This window comes from Rhamphochromis longiceps, unplaced genomic scaffold (genome assembly GCF_057381845.1).
Source record: "Rhamphochromis longiceps isolate RC_006_pf unplaced genomic scaffold, R_longiceps_female_GT1.1 unmapped_scaffold_4, whole genome shotgun sequence".
Classification (NCBI taxonomy): Eukaryota; Metazoa; Chordata; class Actinopteri; order Cichliformes; family Cichlidae; genus Rhamphochromis; species Rhamphochromis longiceps.
This window is the reverse complement of record NW_028187224.1, coordinates 2,547,878-2,570,341: the sequence shown is the minus strand read 5'-3', so window position 1 is coordinate 2,570,341 and position 22,464 is coordinate 2,547,878. Positions and strand designations below refer to the sequence as shown.

General features: G+C 41.2%; 1 protein-coding gene across 1 annotated transcript in view; it reads right to left on the bottom strand.

The window, feature by feature from the left end:
• Positions 1–22,464, bottom strand: part of LOC146640681 (protein NLRC3-like) — a 48,854-nt gene that overhangs the window by 4,611 nt on the left and 21,779 nt on the right. The window contains exons 5-8 of the mRNA XM_085399931.1: positions 18,848–19,021; positions 18,451–18,624; positions 11,742–11,915; positions 4,009–4,182 (exon numbers count right to left, since the gene is read on the bottom strand). Of these exons, the coding sequence (XP_085256057.1) occupies positions 4,009–4,182; positions 11,742–11,915; positions 18,451–18,624; positions 18,848–19,021 (696 nt within the window). The remainder of the gene's footprint in view (positions 1–4,008; positions 4,183–11,741; positions 11,916–18,450; positions 18,625–18,847; positions 19,022–22,464) is intronic.

The following is a 22,464-nucleotide window of genomic DNA, read 5'->3' as shown; positions in this document are numbered from 1 at the left end:
GCATGGCCAGACCACCGCTCAGCAGATATTTACAAGCTGTGTGATGCCATTGAGAATGTTGGTTTGCCATGGAAGAGGTTTGTTGGAAGAACAACAGATGGAGCGCCATCAATGACAGGGAGGAAACATGGACTGGTGGCACAAAACAAACTGGAAGAGGAAGGCGTGGAGGAGGCCATTGCTCTGCACTGCATCATCCATCAGCAGGTCCTTTGCAGCAAATGCCTGAAGTTTGACAATGTGATGTCTATTGTTGTGAAATGCATCAACCAAATCAGATCCAGGGGCTTAAAGCACCGAAGGTTCTGTGCTTTTTTAGAGGAAATGGAGTCAGAATATGGGGATGTGCTCGACTTCACTGAGGTACGTTGGCTCAGCAGGGGAAATGTATTAAAGAGACTTTTTGAGTTGAGAGCAGAAGTGAAGCCTTCATGGAGAAGGATGGAGTTAGTGTTCCTGTGCTAACTCATCCCAAATGGCTCATGGACTCAGCTTTTCTTGTTGATATGACACATGAGCTTAATGTACTGAACAAGACGTTACAAGGCCAGGGGCAACTTGTCAGTGCTGCCTATGACAACGTGAGAGCATTCTCCACAAAACTGGCGCTCTGGAAAGCTCAGCTCTCTCAGACAAACCTTTGCCATTTCCCAGCATGCAAGGCACTCGTGGATGCAGGCACACCATTCAGTGCTGACGAGTATATTGATGTCATTTTGAGGCTACAGGAGGAATTTGATCACAGGTTTGCTGACTTCAAGACACACAGAGCCACCTTTCACATTTTTGCAGACCCCTTCTCCTTTGATGTGCAAGATGCCCCTTCTGTGCTTCAAATGGAGCTCATTGAGCTGCAGTGCAACTCTGAACTCAAAGCAAAGTTCAGGGAGGTGAGTGGAAAAGCAGACAAGCTTGGACAATTTTTGAGAGAATTGAGCCCTAGTTTCCCTCGGCTTTCCCGAATGTTCAAGCGGACCATGTGCCTTTTTGGTAGCACATACTTGTGCCAAAAGCTCTTCTCCACTTTGAACTTCAATAAGTCCAAGTACAGGTCCAGACTTACGGATGATCATCTTCAAGACATACTGAGGGTCGCAACTGCTTCCTCCCTCAGGCCAAATCTGGTTCGGCTATGCGAGAGGAAACGCTGCCAGGTCTCTAGCAGCAAGGAGTAGGCAAGAGAAGCCATGTTCAGAAGAACAGTTCATTTTCTACAGTGTTCCATTCATGTTCAGAAGAAGGTTATAGAACTGTTAATACAGACATTTCAATCTAAATACAGCAGATATAGAAGACTGAAAGAAACACACAAGTTCACTGACTAAAAATATCTTATTATTATTTTATTTATGTATTACAGATTGATTTATTTTCTTATTAATTCTTAATTTGTTTATTTATTTTTCATATTTTGTGTTAAAAAATAAAAATAAAGAGATTTGAGAAGATTGGAATTTTTTAACCATGCCTTTCTTGTGGAAAACCTAATCCGGCCCAGCCTCACCCAGACTCTGCCTGCAGCGGCCCCCAGCTAAATTGAGTTTGAGACCCCTGTCCTACACCATAAATCAGTAAGAGAGGGTACGACCTCTCTCATGGCCCCAAGTGGTGTGTGCATGCCAGAGCACTCTGGAAGGCACACAGAGTCTTTACAGACTACTCAGGATCAAACCTCTATCATCATGCAATCGATTATACAACTCTAAGCATGTATGAGTAAATATTTCTAAGCATAAATGACAATCAACAATATAAACCTTACAGCTGGTTTTAATAACAGAATTCATTTGTTTCTCAAATGAGAAAGAGCTATCGAGAAACACTCCTAAATCTTGAGTTCTTAACTTTTCCAGTGGGCCAAATTCAACATTATCTGCTAATGCTAAATAGGCTGCCGTTATTAACTAATGCTAATTGGATGTGAATTAGCATTATGCACTAATGCTAACACTTACTTTTTAACAATGTGAGTAGCTAATGCTAACACTATTTCCCTTAACTTTATAACAATGTGAACGGCTAATGCTAACACTCTTTTCCCTAGCAATACAACATCTGAGCTGCTAATGCTGAGTAGGTCGCCATTAGCACCTACGTCTAATTAAAGGCAAATACGCATTAGAACCTAATGCTCATATCGTTTTCCTTTGCTTTATAACAATGTGAGCAGCTACTGCTAAATAGCATTAGCTAATAACAGCAGTCTAATTTAATGTAAGTTAGCCTCATTTGCATTATAACGATGTGAGGAGTTAATGCTAAGTATGCTGCCATTAGCAGCTAATTCTAATTAGGGGTGAATAATTATTACCAGCTAATGCTAATATCGTTTTCTCTTCCCTTTTAACAATGTGAGCAGCTAGTGCTGGGTAGGCTGGTGCTAGCAGCTAATACTAAAGCTAAAGCTAATTTGATGTGAATTAGCATTACATTAGTGAGGAGTTAATGCTAAGTAGACTTCCATTACAGGTAATGCTAATTTTAGGTATTTAGGAATTGGCAGCTAATGCTAATACCATATTTTCTTGCATTATAACAATATGACCAGCTAATGCTAAGTAGGTTGCCGTTATTAGCTAATACTAATTTGAGGTGAATTAGCATTATCCGCTTATGCTAACAATGTTTTTTCTTACTTTTTAACAATATGAGTAGCTAATCTGAACATTTTTTTAAATTTAATTTTAACTTTTCCCCTGCGATGTGAAGAGGTAATGCTAAATAGCACGCCATTAGTGGCTAATTCTAATTTTAGATGAAAAAGCATTAAAAGCTAATGCTAATACCATATTTTCTTGATTTATATCAATATCAGTAGCTAATGCTAGGTATGTAGCCATCATTAGCTAATGCTAATTTAGGTGAATTAGCATCATCCGCTTATGCTAACAATGTGTTTTTTTACTTTTTAACAATACGCCATTAGTGGCCAATTCTAATGTTAGATGAGAAAGCATTAACAGCTAATGCTCATACTGTTTGCTTTGTAAGAATGACAGCAGCTAATGATATGAAGTCTACCGTTGTTAACTAATGTTAATTTGATGTGAATTAGCATTATCCGATAATGGTAACTCTTTTCCCCTGCATTACAACGACGTCAGGAGTTAATGCTAAGTAGGCTGCCATTAGGGGCTAACTCTAATTAGGGGTGAACAATTATTAGCAGCTAATGCTAATACCGTTTTCTCTTTCCTTATAACAACTTGAGCAGCTAATGCTAATTTGATGTGAATTAGCATTATATTAGTGAGCAGTTATTGCTAAGTAGGCTACCATTAGCAGCTAAAGCTAATTTGAGGTGAATAAGCATTAGTAGCTAACGCTAATACCCTTTTCTCTTGTGTTATAATGATGTGAAACGTTAATATTGTTCTCAAACAACAGAATGAGAATGAAATATTGATTCTAACAGGGCCCATAAACAGTATTAGCTTAGCAGCATTAGCTTATCAGAGTTTTCATCATGGTCACATAAATCCTTAGCAGAGCAAAGTGGCCTACTTAGCAATAGCTGCTCAAGTTGTAGAAAGCAAGGGAAAACAGTAATAGCATTAGCTGCTAAATGTGCACTTGAGAACAAATTTATTGTTAATTCAGCTGTGAATGTAGAGTTTGTCATTATTTAAGCTTCCATTTCCAAATGTTAGCTGCTCCTGTCTGCCTCTTTGTCACAAACACAGACTGAAATGATTCACAGCCTTGTTTCATCCTTCTGTCACTGTGGACATACAGCATGGGAAACATACACATGGCTGACACTTTATTAGGTACACTGGTATCTATCTCAGGTACACCTGTGACCTAAATGTTCCTGCAACCAGACTCCTTGGAGACCCCTACATAAATATCCATGAACTATCCAGCTAGACTAGTGTGTCTGTCCCTGAAAATATTCCTGCATGTGTGATTGTTCATGTCTCATCTGCAGGAAACAAACAGGAAGTGAGTGAAGGACACAGGAAATGTTTCCAGCTCTTCCTCCTCTATCAGACATTCTCTCCATACCTGAGAGTGTCCAGTCTCCAGCCTGGATCCTTCAGTCCAGCCGACAGCAGCTTCATTCCTGAGGGACCTGGATGATTGTAGCTCAGGTCCAGCTGTCTCAGATGGGAGGGGTTGGAGCTCAGAGCTGAGGCCAGAGAAGTACAGCCTTCCTCTGTGATCAGACAGCCTGACAGACTGCAGACACACAAAACAACAATCAATCTGTCAACAATCGTTTTCTCTTTGTCACAATAACATCTATCCATCCATACATCCATTCAATGTAACTTTATTTATAAGTGACAATACCCAACAGACAACAACAGTCATCTGAAGCTGTTTAACAGTGTAAGGTAACCGCCTCCACTGTGAGCAGCACTTGGTGATGGTGGGAAGAAGAACTCCCTTTGACACAAAGATCCTCCCAGTGAAAACAGGCTCCAGGAGGAGCATCTACCATGACTGGTTGCAGGGTGAGGGGAAAGAGAAGAACATGAACATCAAGAATGCAGCGAGTGGTAAAATAATAATAATAATAATGGATTGGATTTATATAGCGCTTTTCAAGGCACCCAAAGCGCTTTACAATGCCACTATTCAGTCACTCTCACATTCATACACTGGTGGAGGCAGCTACGGTTGTAGCCACAGCTGCCCTGGGGCAGACTGACAGAAGCGAGGCTGCCATATCGCGCCATCGGCCCCTCTGGCCAACACCAGTAGGCAAGTAGGGTAAAGCCCAAGGACACAACGACCAGGACAGAGAGCCCAGGGATCGAACCGGTGACCTTCCGGTTACAGATGCGATTCCCAACCCCCTGAGCCACGGTCGCCCTAAATAAAGATTTGACCTCAGTGTGCTCAGTGTTCCTGTCTATTCCTAACATATTCCTAACACGATAGCTGCACTTTAGAGCTCTAAAACTGGAACTGACACATAAAAATACTGAGAACACAGACTAGCAGCCACTGCATGGCCTCGAGTACGTATGTGGTGCGTTCAAAGAGCATCAGCATAGACATGGTGGGTTCAACAATATAGGACATAACAATTTCTATGGCGAAAATACTATCAATGAATGAGCCATAACATTTTAGCCATGTAAACATGTTATCAGTGGGCTTTCCAACAACTTGCATTGATCATTAAAGGATAAAATACGTGAGTCGAGGTCACTACGAGCCATGCGAGGGTCAAACATGGCAGAGAACCTTCCAGCAGCATCTTGGTTTATAATCTGCCTTTGGATCATCAGTTTAGGAGATGAAGGATCCAAGTAAAATAACAAGTTAAAAAATATGCAGCTATGGTCACTCACATGGACATCCTCCACACATACATCATGTATATTTAAACCCAGGGAGAAAACAAGATCCAGTGTGTGACCCTTTGTATGTGTGGGGCCAGAAACATGCTGCCTAAAGTTAAAAGACTCAGTGACAGTGATGAGCTCAGCAGCAGTGTTACAGGATGCTTCATCAATATGACGGCTCAAATCTCCCAACCTTCTCCAATGAAATGATGGATGTCAGAAGGTCATTAAATTCAGTTAGAAAGACCCCATCAGGTAGAATAAAATACAATAACTGGTTTTTAGAGAACTGACCATCATCTGTGACTCAAATGCAGAAAAGGAGTCCGAGGTCATCAGACTGCATGTGAATCTGTCCTGGTAAACAACAGCGAGTCCTCCACCACGTCCTAAAAGACGCGGAGTTCAGATGACGGAGCAGCCAGCCGGGCAGATTTCATTCAAGTGGACATAATCAATGTTCCCTCTAAGCTGCGCACGGGCGCAATCCGCTGACACGCTCTCTGCACACAGAGTATCTGCATTGCGCACAAAAAGATATCTAACAGGCTGTGAGGCTCCTGAACTCTCTGCCCCCCTCTCACGGACAATAACCATATCCAACTTCTTAATAGCAATGAACTGGTCTGCATTGGTGCATCATATCTTTATTCTCTTCCCCCTCCTGCCCCCCCCTCCTTCTTAAATAGATAACTATCATATCTGATATCATATCTCACAGTACAATAATATTGAATGGGTTGCATTGTTGTACTTTGTCATGTTTCTCAGGTCTTTGTCTGATTTTCTACGAACATTACTTGTCATGTTCTCATGTTGTTGCTAAGGATTGTCTTATTGCATTGGAGTCACACTGGGTTAAATATGTACACTTGGGTTTTAAGGGGTATTTATTATTTTCTTCTTTTTTTTTTTGGGTTGTATGGAAGCCCCAAACGCAATTTCATTGTTCTTGACAATGACAATAAATAAATAAATACTAAATACTAAATACTAACCTGAATTGAAATTAAAATAAATACGTTAACAATTCTGCTTTGCAGTGTTAGTCAGTGACTGGCTGCTCCAGTATTTAGAACGATGCCGCCTTATCCCATAGTCCAGCCAATGATTCACATTCGTATATACGCAGCTAATCAACGTCGCTGACGGGCTATGACAGCGTCCTCATGTGCCGACACCGGTGTTTTGGTTGATGTAGAGTGAAGCCACGTTAATGACAACGTGATCCAGTGATCCAAGGGACCGCTCAGGGAGTTTGTGTGTTCGCTCAGACACATGAAACATTAGAGGGAACATTGGACATAATTCTTATTTTGCTGCCACGTCTCAGTCAGACACATGAAATCTAGAGACTCTTTAATAAAGAGATCGCTTAGAATAAATGATTTGTTTGTTATGGAGCGAATGTTAAGCGGGGCCAACCGAGTTGATGACGGTCGATCTGCAAAATCAACAGCTGACTGCAGCGGCACTTGAAATAAAGACAATGCAGACCTGTGGACCTGCTGGGCAGGGCAGCGACTCCAGAGCTGGGGGAAGCAATGATCGATGAGCAGACATAGCTGTTATCAATAAAAACAGTGAACGTTTGACGGACACACCGTGAGAAAAACTGCTTCTGAGCCACAGAGCCCAGGTCCCAGTCACCGGCGTAACATATTAACTAAATGTCAGGAGAGGAAGTGGACGCAGGCACCAGGATTCTCCCCACAGCCAAGAAGCTAGCCTCTGGTAGCTTCTCAGTTTCACCTGGACGTCGGCCCTCGTTCCCCTTTTCCATCTCTTGAGGGTGAAAGTCCTGCGGGTTGTGAAGAGTAGCACACCAGGGGAGGAAGAGTTTTTCTGTTCAGCTGTTACAGTAGCTCTCCACTGAATCTTTGATGTTAAACCCTTTAAGACCTACCATAGAACCAAGTCTGCCAGAGCTTATCTTTAGATTTTTACATGCTGTAGTGCAGACCTTCCCAAACTGTGGTGCCCGCCCCCTAGGGGGGGCGCAGAGCCATGGCAGGGGGGGGCGCGGTATGAAAAGGGAGGGGAACAAAACGCTTGAACACTGCTAGCACGGCGCCCACAGAAACGCAAAGCAGGAGATGAAGCATCGCTGAATATGTTTCCAAACCAACTTCATTCTAAGCCAAAGACTAGAAAACATGGTGAAGCAAATCTGCCCTTTGGCTTCACCTGCACAGGTGCTGAGGTAGGTCCCTGCGTCGGGAGCAGCGCTGGGCTCTTCCAATCATGGACAAACAGGATCCCACATTCTTAATTTTTAGTTCACAAACACTTGTTGTAGTGACTAACTACTCCTGACATTTTGGAGATGTTTGCTCTTTATAGAGTAAAGTTACAGCGGGATACAAATAACATCAGGCTGATCCTGCCACGATTTGTTCCCTCGATTCAAATCACAGACAAACAGGATCCCACAGCTGTTTATGTTTTTGAACCCATTTTGCACAGAGAGGCATTTTTTGAAAATGACAGCAATGTTGATTAGTATTACAGAAGAAGAAAAAACAACTACCCGTGACGCCTTTGTAAATGGAGGGACAGTAACTGCGTGTGAAACCTGCAGATACTCAGAGTAACAGTATTTTGTCTCTGTCTGCCATTCTGCAATTCATCTCACATAAACAATAACGTGACGTGAAAAAAGGCGCAACCTTTGACGTTGCCAGATGAACTCTGTATTCCTCGTCCGCAAAAAAGGAGTTTTAAAAAAATCTCAGTTTTTGGTGATTTGAAACACTGTTTGGATGAAACAGCTGCGTTTTCAAAAATACCAGTGTAGGTGCGGACGTAGCGTAAAAGATTTAGTAGTTTATTTTCTTACTACCTGTAATTTATTGCAGATTACTTGTATTTGCTTAATTGTTTACTAAATGTTAGAGGTGTGAAATAAACCGCAATGGAGCAAAATATGGGCGTGTGTGGTTGGAGGATGTGTTAGTGCGTGTGCGTGCTGTTCACGCGCCGGGGGGGAGGCGAACGTTTTTCGTGTAAAACAAAGGGGGGCCCAGCAAAAAAAGTTTGGGAACCACTGCTGTAGTGCCATTTTGGGGAGCAGTTCAAGTTGCTATACATCAATACAACCGTTATAGCCCAAATTTTAATAATATGTATGCATTCAGTCCATAGTAACTACATATACATATATACATATACAGCAAAAAGTGCAATAAACTAGAACAAATTGAAAATTGTTTTGTTTTGTATTTTTACATATAGTTGTAGATGTCCGTACAAACAAACAAACAGGCAACCAACACATCACATACACACTCCAAAATAATATAATATAATATAAGCCTGAGAAAACAACCTAGATTTTTCATCAAAAAAGTACAATGTGCAATGGCAACAACACATATGGTTCAGTGTTATTAACTATGATAATAGCAGTAGGTACAAAAGACAATCTATGTCTCTTTGTCTTCACTGCAGGCACTTTATAACGACGACCTGATGGAAGCAGTTGAAAATCATTAAAGAGAGGATGATCTGAACACAACATGACAGAGGTCGCCTTCCTCAGCACCTGCCTGTTATAAAAGTCCACAAGCTGGACCTGAGACCTCCCTGAAATCTTACCAGCCACTTTAACCAGGTTGTTAAGTCTGGTCTTATTATTCAGAGACATATTACCGTACCAAGCAATGATACAGAAAGTTAAAACAGATTCAATAAAACTTTTATAAAAAACGAGTCATCATTGCAGATGAAACATTGAAACCTCTCAACCTCCTTAAAAAGTCTTTGTTGAACCTTTTTCACTGTAGCAGCAAGATGTGACTCAAAGCACAGAGCTTTATCAAGAACAACCCCCAAATACTTATAACTGTCCACCAGTTCAATGGCTGCACATTTACCACTGTTAGCGCAGGATGAGGGGATGTCTCCCTGAACTCAATAACCATGTCCTTGGTTTTCAAGGTGCTGATCATTAAGAAGGACTGATCACACCACGAAACAAACTCATCCACAACAGGCCCATGGGAATCCTCTTCACCATGAAGGAGGCTTACAATGACTGTGTCATCTGCGTATTTAATGAAATGCCTGTTGGCCTGTGTACTGCGACAGTCATTAGTGTACAAAATATACAGTAGAGGAGAGAGACAACAACCTTGCGGTGAGCCAGTGGAAGAGTTCAGCTGTTTGGAAAAACAGCCGTTCACTCTCACACACTGAGATCTGTCAGTTAAAAAGTCTAAAACCCAACCAACGAGATTAAGATCAAGTGTAAACTGGTTAAGAAGTTTATTAGCTAAAAGATGTGGCTGGATAGTATTAAAAGCTGAAGAAAAATCAATAAATAAGAGCTGAGCATGAGCTTTGGCGCCATCAAGATGGCGATAAAGGAAGTTCAACAGAGTGACCACTGCATCATCAACACGTCTACGAGGCCTGTATGCAAATTGTAGAGGGTCTATAAGCTTCTCTACTTGCTAACTGAGAGTCTGAACTAAAACCAGGAAGACTTATCTTATTACAGTCACTGTAACAGTGACCAGTCATGTGTTTCATGCCTGCCCAGGCCACCCTTAAGTTATTGCTACCCATCTCCGCCTCTACCTTATCCTTGTATTTTACTTTGGCTTTTTTAATTTCTGATCTGATCTCCTTCCTAATTTCTCTAACTTTCAAGATATTCCCTTCAATAAAAGCTTTTTTCCTTTCATGAATCAGCCTCATAAGACCTTTTGAAGACCATGGTTTGTTATTAGGAAAAAAATGGAGATGGTGTCAGTTGCATTCTTAGGATTCGCTTTAGGGTGGATGTAAACAATGGTGACGTTGATCTGTGGGAATTCCCTCGGCAGATAAAACGGCCTCAAAGACACAGAGAGGAGCTCAATGTCAGGCAGACACACTTGTCTACGAACGGTCACATTTTTACACCATTTCTGATTTATATACAAACACACTCCTCCTTGAGATTTCTGGGTAGCTCCGGGGTCTCGATCCAAACGTATGGGAAACCCGAAGCCATTTAGTTCCAGAGAACAATCAGGGTCAGAGTCCTTGAGCCAAGTCTCTGTGAATGCCATTAGACATGTATCCCTGTAGTCACGTAAGTGTGCAACATTCAAATGCAGTTCATCCAATTGACTCCTCAGAGACTGCACATTAGCCAGGATTATTGATGGTAAAGGAATGACTCCAAACGACCGTCAGGATTGCCAATAAAATCATGCGAAATAAAAAACCCATCTTCGTTAAAAGAAGTTCCACAAAACACAAGCCGATGCTATAGAATTTCCTCAGGCAAAAAAATATATATATAAAGGAATAAAAGAATGAAATAAAATAAGTTAAAACACTGACACTGACAGAGAGAGACAACCTGCTGGTCGCCACAAGAGCAGCGCCCCTCTTTCTAGTCTAGTCTAGACTGAGAATGCATCAAGACCACTCACTCACCCTTCCCTCCTGCCTCTCAGCTGCTGAAACTCACAGTTTGTTACCACGGAAGAGTCACTCCTTCATCTGAGATGAAGCCTGATAGTCTGACTGATGCAATATAACATTCAGTCTACACTTTGTTTTTGTGCAAAGATGATAAGCAGACTAAAGGAAAATATATGAACTCATTTCCACCACTATTAAAAAAAAACAGTGTCTGACTCGCAATCTGCTGCAGTAATGTAAGTAAAATAATCTGAAAATCACTATTTGACTAAATTATTTAGATGAGAAAATATATATTTAACACATTTGAGGAAATACTAATAACATAAACAAAAATAAATGTCCAATTTAGAAATCTTATTCTTTTTTGCTCTATAAAATAGTTGTTTTTATTTTTCAGTCACTCATCGTAGCAGTAGGATTTACATGAAAATAAAAACAAATTAAGTTTGAGAGAAAAAGTACATTTTTGGCACTCTCTGGGCAACTGACTCAGAGACTCAAATGACTTAAAAAACCCGATTCATTTTGGTGAGTGACTCATTTAAACTCGATTCGGTAAAAAGAATCAAATTTACCATCACTAATACAAATCCCTTTGGAGAAAACAGCTTTAAAATATGTATTGTTAAATTCCAGATGTTTCTTTGCAAGGAAAACTCAAACACTGAAGCAATACCACCAGTAACCTCCAACAAATGGAAATGTGGTGTCATTAAAGACATAATAATTTCATTAATACCCAATATCCAGCAAAATATGTAATTTGAACATTTTGTTCCTAACGAAATCAAATGTATATATTGTAGAAGATTAGCCAAATTTATGTAAAATGGCCAGTACATGAATTAAAAATAAATAAATAAACAAAATCGTATGACTGTGACAAATTTTACACAGTAATTCAGTCTAATAATCCACTCAAATATAAATATAAGTTTAGCTAAAAGCTCTATAGATAAGTCAATCAATAATATAATTCACATTTTAAATGATCATATGTGTTAACGTTTGAATCCTGACCTGAGAGTTTCCACTGCACACTGTGAACTCTTTAGTCCAGCAGACAGAAGCTTCACTCCTGAATCCTGCAGGTCAGAGTTACTCAGGTCCAGCTCTCTCAGACTGGAGGACTGGGAGCTGAGGACTGAGCACAGAGCTTCACAGCTTCTCTCTGACAGGTTACAGCCACCCAGTCTGAAAAACAAAAGATAATCTATAATACTTATGTAAAGTTTGTTATTATATTACATGCCATCTTTTTATTTTTGATGAAACCTTAACATACTAAGATACAACATCATATGGATGAACTTGAATAAAATGTTTTTTTTTAATTATATCTTTATTTGGATTGGACAAGAAAAAACCATCTGCATAGCAGTATATGAATAACATGGGAACAAAGTCCTTCCAGGTTTTAGATTAAGTCCAGGAGAGCAAATGATAAACAAAGTGATCAGCGGGTGCATATTAACCTCCACTAGCTATTACTAGGACAGTTGCTCGCATGCTCTCCCAAAGGAGATATATAGAACACATTACATGGAACTATAAACACAAACTGGGAGGGGTGCCCATGCTGCAATCATTGTGAACAAATAAGTAAATAAACAAGCAATAGTAATAGAAGTAAATGTAAAAAAAATCAAACAAAAAACAACCAAGTAATAGTGAGATCAAGTGAAGTCAGCCCTCGTGGGGGTGATGAATTGGATCCAATTGTTCCAACTTTGGTAGATTTTGGCTTTTTGATTTCTTAACAGATATGAAAGTTTTTCCATCCTAAATATCTCTAAAATGATCCCAAACCAGTCGTCTAGGGTAGGCTGGGCTGGGCTTAACCATCTTCTAGTAATTGTTTTTTTACTTGCCACCAAGAGTAATTGCACCAACTTAATCTCACTCCTACATTCCAGAAAGGGGACCAAACCCATGTATAAAACCTTAAAATCTAAAGGTATTTGAACGTTAAAGACTGCACTTAAGGAGACCTGAACGTTTTTTAACTTGGGACAGTCCCAAAAGACATGAAAATGGTTAGCAACAGTCGAGCCGCATTGTCTCCAGCATTGCATATAAGCCCCTTTGTACCTCTCCTGATATGGAGTCTTGAAGTACCTAATAATATTCTTCCAGCCATGTTCCTTCCAGCTCATAGAACTGGACGTGGACCACTGGCAGTACAAAACATTTTCCCACTCCCCCACAGAAATACTAATCCCTGATTCCCTTTCCCATTTATCCTTAGTGTATAAAGTGTTATCCTTGCTGGCACTAGAGAGGGCTTTGTATAGTTTAGAAATAGATTTAGTAGGGGTCATGGTTGTGGCATTTTTCAGGATGAGGAAAAAATGCGACTCAGCATCATTGAAGTTGGCATTCATGATCAATATATGATCTCAGCTGTAAGTATCTATGAAAGTTGTATTTTGTCAGGTTGTGATCGTCCCGTAAGGCCTCAAATCTGAGCACAATATTTCTATGAGTAAGAGAGAGGAATGTTGTAAGGCCACAGGATATCCATGCTTTAAAGTTACCCGGGAGCTGAGACTCATAAAGGGGACCAGATTCCATCTGTGCAGATCAGCTTTTATACTTGCAGATATTGGCTCGTAGTTTGCCTGAAAGAGCCCCGAGAGGTCCGCAGTCAAATATATTCCCAGGTACTTATTTTTCTCATTATCCCAATTTACTTTAAATTTCCTACATAAAGCTGCAGAAGCTGTATAATTTAAAGTCATCACCTGTGTTTTTGAAATATTGACCTTATAACCAGATAACTTCCCCAAATCACTTAAAGTAGACATCAACTCACTAAAAGACCTCTCTGGCTCCTCCAGGCAGACCAGTACATCATCAGCAAACATTACCACTTTATGTTCAACTCCTGACAATGCAACACCCCTAATGCTATGATTTTGTCTAATCGCTTGGCCTAATGTTTCTATGAATAAATCAAAGAGAAGTGGTTTGATTGCACAACCCTGCCTACAGCCACGTTCCAGAGCAAAGGGCTTGGAGAGATCACCATTCACCTTAATACGGGCTGAGGGTCAAGCATACAGACCTTGGATTACTCTAATAAACTTGTCGTGAAAGCCAAACTTCCCCAGAACCTTATACAGAAATACCCATCTGACCGAGTCGAAGGCTTTCTCAGCGTCCAAGCTTCCTATCATTGATTGAGTTTTGTTCTTTTGTATTTGAGCAGAGATGTGTAATATTCTCCTAATGTTGTCAGTTGTTTGTCTATAGTGAATGAAACCAGTCTGATCTAAATTGATGAGGTCAGGTACCAACTTCTCCAGTCTACGAGCAAGAATAGAAGTAAATAGTTTGTAATCCAAGTTAAGGACACTGATTGGTCGATAGTTTCCACATTCTCGTTTATCTTTCCCCTCTTTTGGGATAATTGAAATAGTTGCCTCCCTCCAGGAGGGTGGGATTTCTCCCTCCTGTAGGATGTAGTTAAATGACTTCAGCAATGTGGGGACTAGATCTGCCCTCAGGGTGCGATACCACTGAGAACTGAACCCGTCCGGCCCAACTGCCTTACCTGGTTTTAATCTGGAAAAAGCATTAATTTCTTCCACTAAAATGGGATGTGTTAGAAGCTCATTTTTGAGAGACGGGAGTGAAGGTAATTCTAGAGAGCTAAGAAAGGCATCAGTACAATTCTCCTCCGTAGCATTGGGCTGTGAGTACAGCTCCCTAAAGAAGGTCTCAAAACATTTCTGAATGTCTTCTAATTTTGATTCCAGAATATTAGTCTTGGGGTCCTTGATTTGGTATATCGTACTTTCCTCTAGTTGTTTGCGTTATTTATTTGCCAGATATTTTGCAGATTTCCCTCCTGTCTCATAGTATTTTTGCCTCAAAAAAATTAAGTTATTTTGGGCCTCCTAGGTGTAAATATCATTAATTTCATCCTGTATTTTCCTGATATCCTGCTTTACAGTAGGATTTGCGGTGTTTATGTCTTCCTGTTCTTTCAACTTTAAATTTACCTGTAGTTCTGCTAATTTTTGCCCTTTAACTCTCTTTAAGTGGGAGGCGATAGAAATTAATGTACCTCTCATTACCGCTTTGAGCGTATCCCAAAGAATAGCTGGAGATACCTCTCCTGTGTCATTAACATCTAGAAATTCTTTAATGTCTACCTTTAATTTGGAAACTATGGCAGGATCATTAAGGTGCGAGTTAAATTTCCACAGTGTGGTATGTTTTTTCCTAGCCACAAAGATACAGAGATAGGACTGTGGTCAGATAGATCTCTTGTTAATATGTCAGTGTTTAAATGAACCAGAGTAATGAGTGAAATCTCTGGTAGATGCGTAGCGGTCCCTCCATACATCTATTATCCCCATCTCTACCATATAGGAATTGACTTTTCTAGTAAGTGCTGTTACCTGGTTGGTTGGGGAGGAGGAGTCTAGTTTAGGGTCAAGTCTAAAGTTAAACCCCCCCCACAGACAACTATCCCCTGAGAATCCACCAATAAATCAAACCTATTCCTATAGAATAGCCAATCGCTCCCGGGGGGAGCATAAACATTTAAAATTGTGATTTCAGACCCCTCTATCCATTCTGTTATTCTAACCAATCTGCCTTCCTCGTCACAGAGTTCTTAGATATGTTCATAGTTAAGTGTACCAGAGATAAGTGTAGCCACACCCCTCTTGTGTTTGGACTTAACGGAAGAGGAGAATACATATTTAAAACCCTTTCTTTTCAATCTCAAGTGATCTACTTGGTTCATGTGTGTCTCCTGAAGTAATGCAATCTGGGCCTTCTCCTTCCTTAGTTTGGACAGTATCTTATTCATCTTAATCACGTTCAGAACCCCGTTAACATTAAAAGAGATTACTTTCACTGACTCACTTCCCATAAAGACATATTAAGTTACCACAGCGCATAAACTCAATAGCAGCAGGCAACCCCCTCTTAAAACAGTAACAAGTGAAAAAAGTTAGGAATGAACTGAAAACATTTGAACATAACTGGAGCTTGAAAGCTCCTAAGCTGGCTTCTGACAGTGGAGCACTTCCACTGACACCCTCACAACTTGAAGGGAAACCCCTTATTACTCCCTGAGTTAGGGGGCTTTCCACTGCGACGTCACTCACAGCACGAGAAGCCCCACCCATTTTAGCTCGACAGTAACCATATTTCACCATGTTGTCCATAGCTAATACATAACATTAAATTCGTTCTCTTCACGTCTGTATACTTGCAGCTTCTCTCTATATCCCGCAGCTCCTCGGATCTGACGCAGACGCCGACCACCAACTCCCCGCCACAGCGGGCATCTTTGTAGTTTTTCTCTGGGGGTTGCCGGTGGTGTAATCACCTTTACCGACAGGCCCCGACTCGCCAGGTCAGCCGTTGCCTCCTCCACCGTGTTGTAGGTTTTCGCTCCTTCTTCGAAAAAAACCTTAAGGCGCGCTGAGTAGAGGGTCCTAAACCGTACATTCTTCTCTTTTAGGACCTTTCGTGCCTCTGCATACTCCTTCCTCATAGCCATGATCTCAGGGGGGTAATCGTGGTCGAGGTTAATCTTGCTGGAATTCCACATAAAACCTTTCTTTTGCCAAGCGAGCCTCAGCACTTCTTCTTTAACCGTGAAGCACAGGAATTTTACCAGGATCGATCTGGGTTGGGAGCCGTCCGGAGGGAGTAACGATAACACTCTGTGTGCTCTCTGAATTTGTAACGGTGTTGATGGTGGGATGGCGAGATTCTCCCGGAGTAGCGTCTCCACAAAGTGGGCCATAGATGGAGCTCCCGATTCTTCTCCCTCCGGCACCCTGTACAGTCTGAGCGACTCCCTCCTCGAGTAAGCCTCCAGTGATGTTAGTTTTGTTTGAAACTTTTCCTGCATGCTTTCTTCCATTTGCGCAACATCTCTAAAGTTAGAAATATCCTGTCTCAGAGTGACACTGAAAAACTAGTTCATGCATTTATTACTTCCAGGCTGGACTATTGTAATTCGTTATTATCAGGATGTCCAAAAAACTCCCTGAAAAGCCTTCAGTTAATCCAAAATGCTGCAGCAAGAGTACTGACAGGGACTAGAAAGAGAGAGCAGATTTCTCCTGTATTGGCTTCCCTTCATTGGCTTCCTGTTAAATCCAGAATTGAATTCAAAATCCTGCTCCTCACATACAAGATCTTAAATAATCAGGCCCCATCTTATCTTAATGACCTTGTAGTACCATATCACCCTATTAGAGCACTCCGCTCTCGCTCTGCAGGCCTACTTGTTGTTCCTAGAGTATTTGAAAGTAGAATGGGAGGCAGAGGCTTCAGTTTTCAGGCCCCTCTTCTGTGGAACCAGCTTCCAGTTTGGATTCAGGAGACAGACACTATCTCTACTTTTAAGATTAATCTCATATTTCCATTAAAAGTGTTGAATTTGACTGTTTGATGTTCTTTATGATCTCTGGCACCAGTTCATCTGTAGGCTGAGCTCAGTCCATCTATTTAGTGAAATGATGTTTAAAGGTCTCCTTGTTCTGTGAGCGTGCACAGATCCTGAAGCAGAAAGCCTGGGTTACAGAGAAATGATCATCACTGTGATGATGCTCATCATCTCTGACTGGGATTTGAGGTTTTGTCAAAGCAGCAAAGAAAGCCTGGCTATGTTGGACTGGGTGTGGAAGCAGCTCCCAGTTTGAGTTCAGGAGACAGACACCCTCTCTACTTTGAAGATCAGCTTCAAACTTTCCTTTTTGATAAAGCATATAGTTAGGGCTGGGCCAGGTGACCCTGAATCCTCCCTTAGTTATGCTGCAATAGACGTAGGCTGCCGGGGATTCCCATGATGCATTGAGTTTTTCCTTTCCAGTCACCTTTCTCACTCACTATGTGTTAACAGACATCTCTGCATTGAATCATATCTGTTATTAACCTCTGTCTCTCTTCCACAGCATGTCTTTATCCTGTCTCCCTTCTCTCACCCCAACCAATCACAGCAGATGGCCCCGCCCCTCCCTGAGCCTGGTTCTGCCGGAGGTTTCTTCCTGTTAAAAGGGAGTTTTTCCTTCCCACTGTCGCCAAAGTGCTTGTTCATAGGGGGTCATGTGATTGTTGGGTTTTTCTCTGTATTTATGAAGTGCCTTGAGGTGACTTTTGTTGTGATTTGGCGCTATATAAATAACATTGAATTGCATTGTTAGTATCTCAGACAAAATCTCGTCTGTGTTCTGGAGCTTATCTTTGTGTTCTGCAACCCTGGTTTCCACATCATTAAGCCGCGCATTGGCTTTATCCAACTCACCCCTTATTTCCACCAGTTGCGCTTTCGTGTCTTTTCGAAATTCTTTCACCTCTTTCCCAACGCCTCTCAGTTCTTTCAGTATCAGCGTCAAACTTGCTGGGTCAACCTCATCTTCTGTCCCAGAATCCTCGCGGCTAGGAGTGGGAGAGTGGCCTCGGCTAGCCCTATAGGGGCTAATGTTAGCCCCTTCTGTTAGCTGCACATTGCCATCTTCCACGTTTTCAAACGTTAACTTCTTAGCTATTTTGTTCTTTCTGGACATCATTTAAACCCCTTTTTCCTCTTTATGTGCACTTAGATAGTGTATTAATTTACTTGGGGCAGTTTTAATAAGTTTCAGTCGAGAGCTCTCGTACTAGGTGTCCATCCCCACGAGCGCCGGAACCGGAAGCCTTGAATAAAATGTTTAATTGGTTCATTTAAAAAAAACAAAATGTCAATTGATCTGACCTCAGAGTATTTAGTTTACAGTTTAAACTTTGTAGTCCAGCAGACAGAATCTTCACTCCTGAATCCTGCACATTTTTGATACTCAGGTCCAGCTCTGTCAGAGTAGAGGACTGAGAGCTGAGCATTGAGGACACAGCTTCACAGTTTTCCGCTAGAAGTTCACAGACGTTGAGTCTGAAAATGAAAACATGAACAAAGACTGATGTTAAAGTGTAATCAGGGTGCAATAACTAATCTTATATTTTAAGAATCCTTGTTGTTTTATGCTGAGCAGATGTGGTACGAAACAACAGTAAATTGATCAAGTTTACCTCTACTGTTTAAATTGCTGGATTTATTTTCTCAGTTAAAAACAAAACAAACAAACAAAAGAAAAAAGAATACAAATCGGTCAGACCTCAGAATATTCAGTTTGGCGTGTGGACTCTCCACTGCAGCAGACAGAAGCTTTACTGCTGAAGCCTTCAGGCTGTCGGTACTCAAGTCCAGCTCTCTCAGACTACAGGACTGGGAGCTGACCACTGACAACAAATCTCTACAGACTTTCTCTGACAGGTTACAGCTGCTCAGCCTGAAAAAAATAACAAGAACAACAAAACAATAATATTTATTATCAAATAAAATCTCTTTATATGTTGAATCTAAGTAATCAAATGTGTACAAATGAGTACACTACAATGCACAATTAAATAAAAAAATGTTCAAGAATTTAAGTGTAACAGAAGAAAAATATTTCAAATTAAACACAATTATTCCAATGTATGTAAATGGAAACCAGTGAAGACCAGGTTGATTTAGTGACAGTAGTTCAGTGTCTGCTGGCACAGGCCTGTGAGTACTGCAGTATTACAGTTACTACAGTACTGCTGGTCACTTTATTAATTCTAATATGTGTGATTACTGTAAATGTAGTTATAAATAATGTATCACATCCTGGACTCTCGTTTCATTTTCTGTCTAAAAGCTGCTTTGGCTCATTCCCCTTTAAAGCCCCGCTCTCCCTAAAGGCCAACTTTATTTTGATTGGATGATTTCATAAAGCACGCTGAAGGGCAGTAGCCAGTTATCATGAGCTCCATCTCCTCAACCTTCTGGTTTAGAAATTATAAGAAACTGTATACCTCATAAAAACCCGTCTTGATCCATGCTCAATCATCCAGGTTAGTAAATCCCAAAAGTTGATTCTGTTCATCTGGACGTAGCGCTTTCAGTGGGAGAAACATTTCGTCACTCATCCAGGTGACTTCGTCAGTCTCAGCTGACTTCTGGTTTCCAACCCTATAAAAAGTACATTTGCATAATGACTGAAACCAGCCCACTGAAGGAACAATAAGGCTGGGAGGTCAGTTCCTTGACCATTAGGTTTGAGTCATTATGCAGATGTACTCTTTATAAGATTGGGGAAAGCTGCAGTCAGCTGAGCCTGAAGAAGTCATCTTGATGAGTGACAAAATGTTTCTCCCGCTGAGAGCGCTACGTCCAGATGAACAGAATCAAACTTTGGGGGCTCATAAAATCATGATTAGAAATCTTCTCAGATGTATTTTTACATTTTAGATCCACAGCAACAAAGTTCACAGCAGGATGTCTCTGTTCAGTAATTATTATGCCCATTACCTGCAAACTGTGAGGTACGCAGGTAATGTCAGGTAAACACTAGCTGTCTGAAACTGTTCCTGTTAAATGTGTGTATAAAGGAAATAAGCTGAAATACAGAGACTGGGTGGAGCTGTGCTTTGACTTTGACACCAAAAATTTCTTCCTGTTAAAAGGGAGTTTTTCCTTCCCACTGTCGCCAAAGTGTTTGCTCATAGGGGGTCATATGATTGTTGGGTTTTTCTCTGTATCTATTACTGTACGATCTACTGTACAATATAAAGCGCATTGAGGTGACTGTTGTGATTTGGCGCTATATAAATAAAATTGAATTGAATTGAATTACATCCCATTTCAGGTACCTAGAACCTGAACCTTCTCTGGAAACCTGGGACGCTGGCGGGTTTCTCTTGCTTACCTATCTGCTCATCCTCTTTCTTTCTGCTCGCATGATGATTTCCTGGTTGAGTTTGTAAAGACTTTTGCTCAGGACCTTCTTGCTGTGCGGCAACAGTGCTAACCACCGTCCGCTGTATGTTTTTCAGTCATTAAATCAAACCATGAAAGATCAGCTTGCTTCTCGTGATGAACCTGTCTGTTTTCGATTCCACACCAGGGTCTGCCCACTGGAAAGTTCAGGGATAAGGGTGGAGGATACTCACACAAACATAAAAACCCAGATTGCAACTCCAACTCTCTGTTCTAGTTAACCAGACCTTTCAGGCTCTTGTTCAATTAGAACCTCATGGAGTCTGAGTTAGCGAGACAGTTAAACATCCCTCTATGCCCCCTTAATCCGCCCATTCCCACTAAGTCATTAAATAACCGAGTGTCCCCTCACATAACTCAGCGCACAGAGCCTGTCACCCCTGGCAATCACAAGAAAACACTTACCTTTTTTGCTTTTCATGCACCTCACAAACCACTCATACTCGGGTTTCCTTGGCTAGAATTACATAACCCCCACTTAGACTGGTCAGGTCAGAGGGTAATCAGTTAGAGTCTGTTCTGTCATTCAAATTGCCTTGTTTCTGCCCGTCCACCGGAACCTGTGGAACCATCAACCAACACTGAGACTGTTTTAGATCTCTCCTCTGTGCCCACCAAATGTCATGATCTTCAGGAAGTATTTAGCAAAAGTAAAGCGCTTTCACTGCCACCTCACAAACCACAGGACAGCACCATAGAACTACTCTCTGGCTCCACCCGGCCTTCTAGCTGGCTGTATAACCTGCTTAGACCTGAGTGTGCGGCTATGGAAAAGTACATTAAGGAATCCCTCGGTGCAGGCATAATCCAACGATTGTCATCTCAAGTTGGAACTTCTTTTTTGTGGGGAAAAAGGATGGCTCTCTCTGGCCATGCATTTACTTCAGGGGCCTCAGTGATATTACCATCAAGAATAAGTACCTATTACCTCATTAGCTCTGCTTTCAGGCCATTTCACAGCGCCACAGGGTTTACAAAACCCCACATCCGCAACGCTTACCACTTTTTCCAGATCAATCAGGGAGACAAGTGGAAGACTGTTTTAAACATGCCATTGGGGGACTACGAGTATTTGGTCATGCCGCCTGGGTTAACTAATGCTCCCGCAATGTTTCAAGATTAGTTAACGATGTCCTCCGGGAATTCCTTGACAGGTTCGTATTGGTGTATCTGGATGATATCCTCATTTTTCCCAAAACCTGCGAGGAACATCAGTCTCATGTCCATGCTATTTTTCCAACGTTTGCTGGAGAATAAACCTTATGTCAAAGCAAAAAAGTGTGAATTCCATTCCTCATCAATAACTTTTTTCAGTTACATTTTGGCACGGGGGCAGGTGAAGACGGATCTGGCAAATGTGAAAGCTTTAACAGAGTGGCCTACCCCTTGTACCCATTGTAGATTCAAGAAGCATCTCCAATGGGTTTTGGGAATAGCAAATTTTTATAGACTGTTCATTTTCAACTATAATAATAATAATAATAATAATAATACATTTTATTTAAATAGCGCCTTTCAAAGCACCCAAGGACACTGTACAACAGATAAAAACTGGAAATATACACAATGATAAAAATAGAAGATAAAAGTTAAAACATACAGAAATTTAAGAATAGGCAATTTTAAACAGATGAGTTTTGAGGGTGGACTTAAAAAGAGAGAATGAACTAATATTTCTGAGGTCCGGGGGTAGGGAATTCCAAAGTCGAGGGGCAGAGCAGCTAAAGGCCCTCCCTCCCATTGTGATCAGACGAGCAGAGGGAACAGAGAGCGAAAGAGAAGATGAAGATCTGAGGCAGCGGGATGGGAGCTTCATCTGTAATAAGTCAGAGAGGTACGGTGGAGAGAGAGAATGAATAGCCTTGAATGTATACAGAATTATTTTAAAATGGATGCGAAATTTGACCGGGAGCCAGTGAAGTCAGGTAG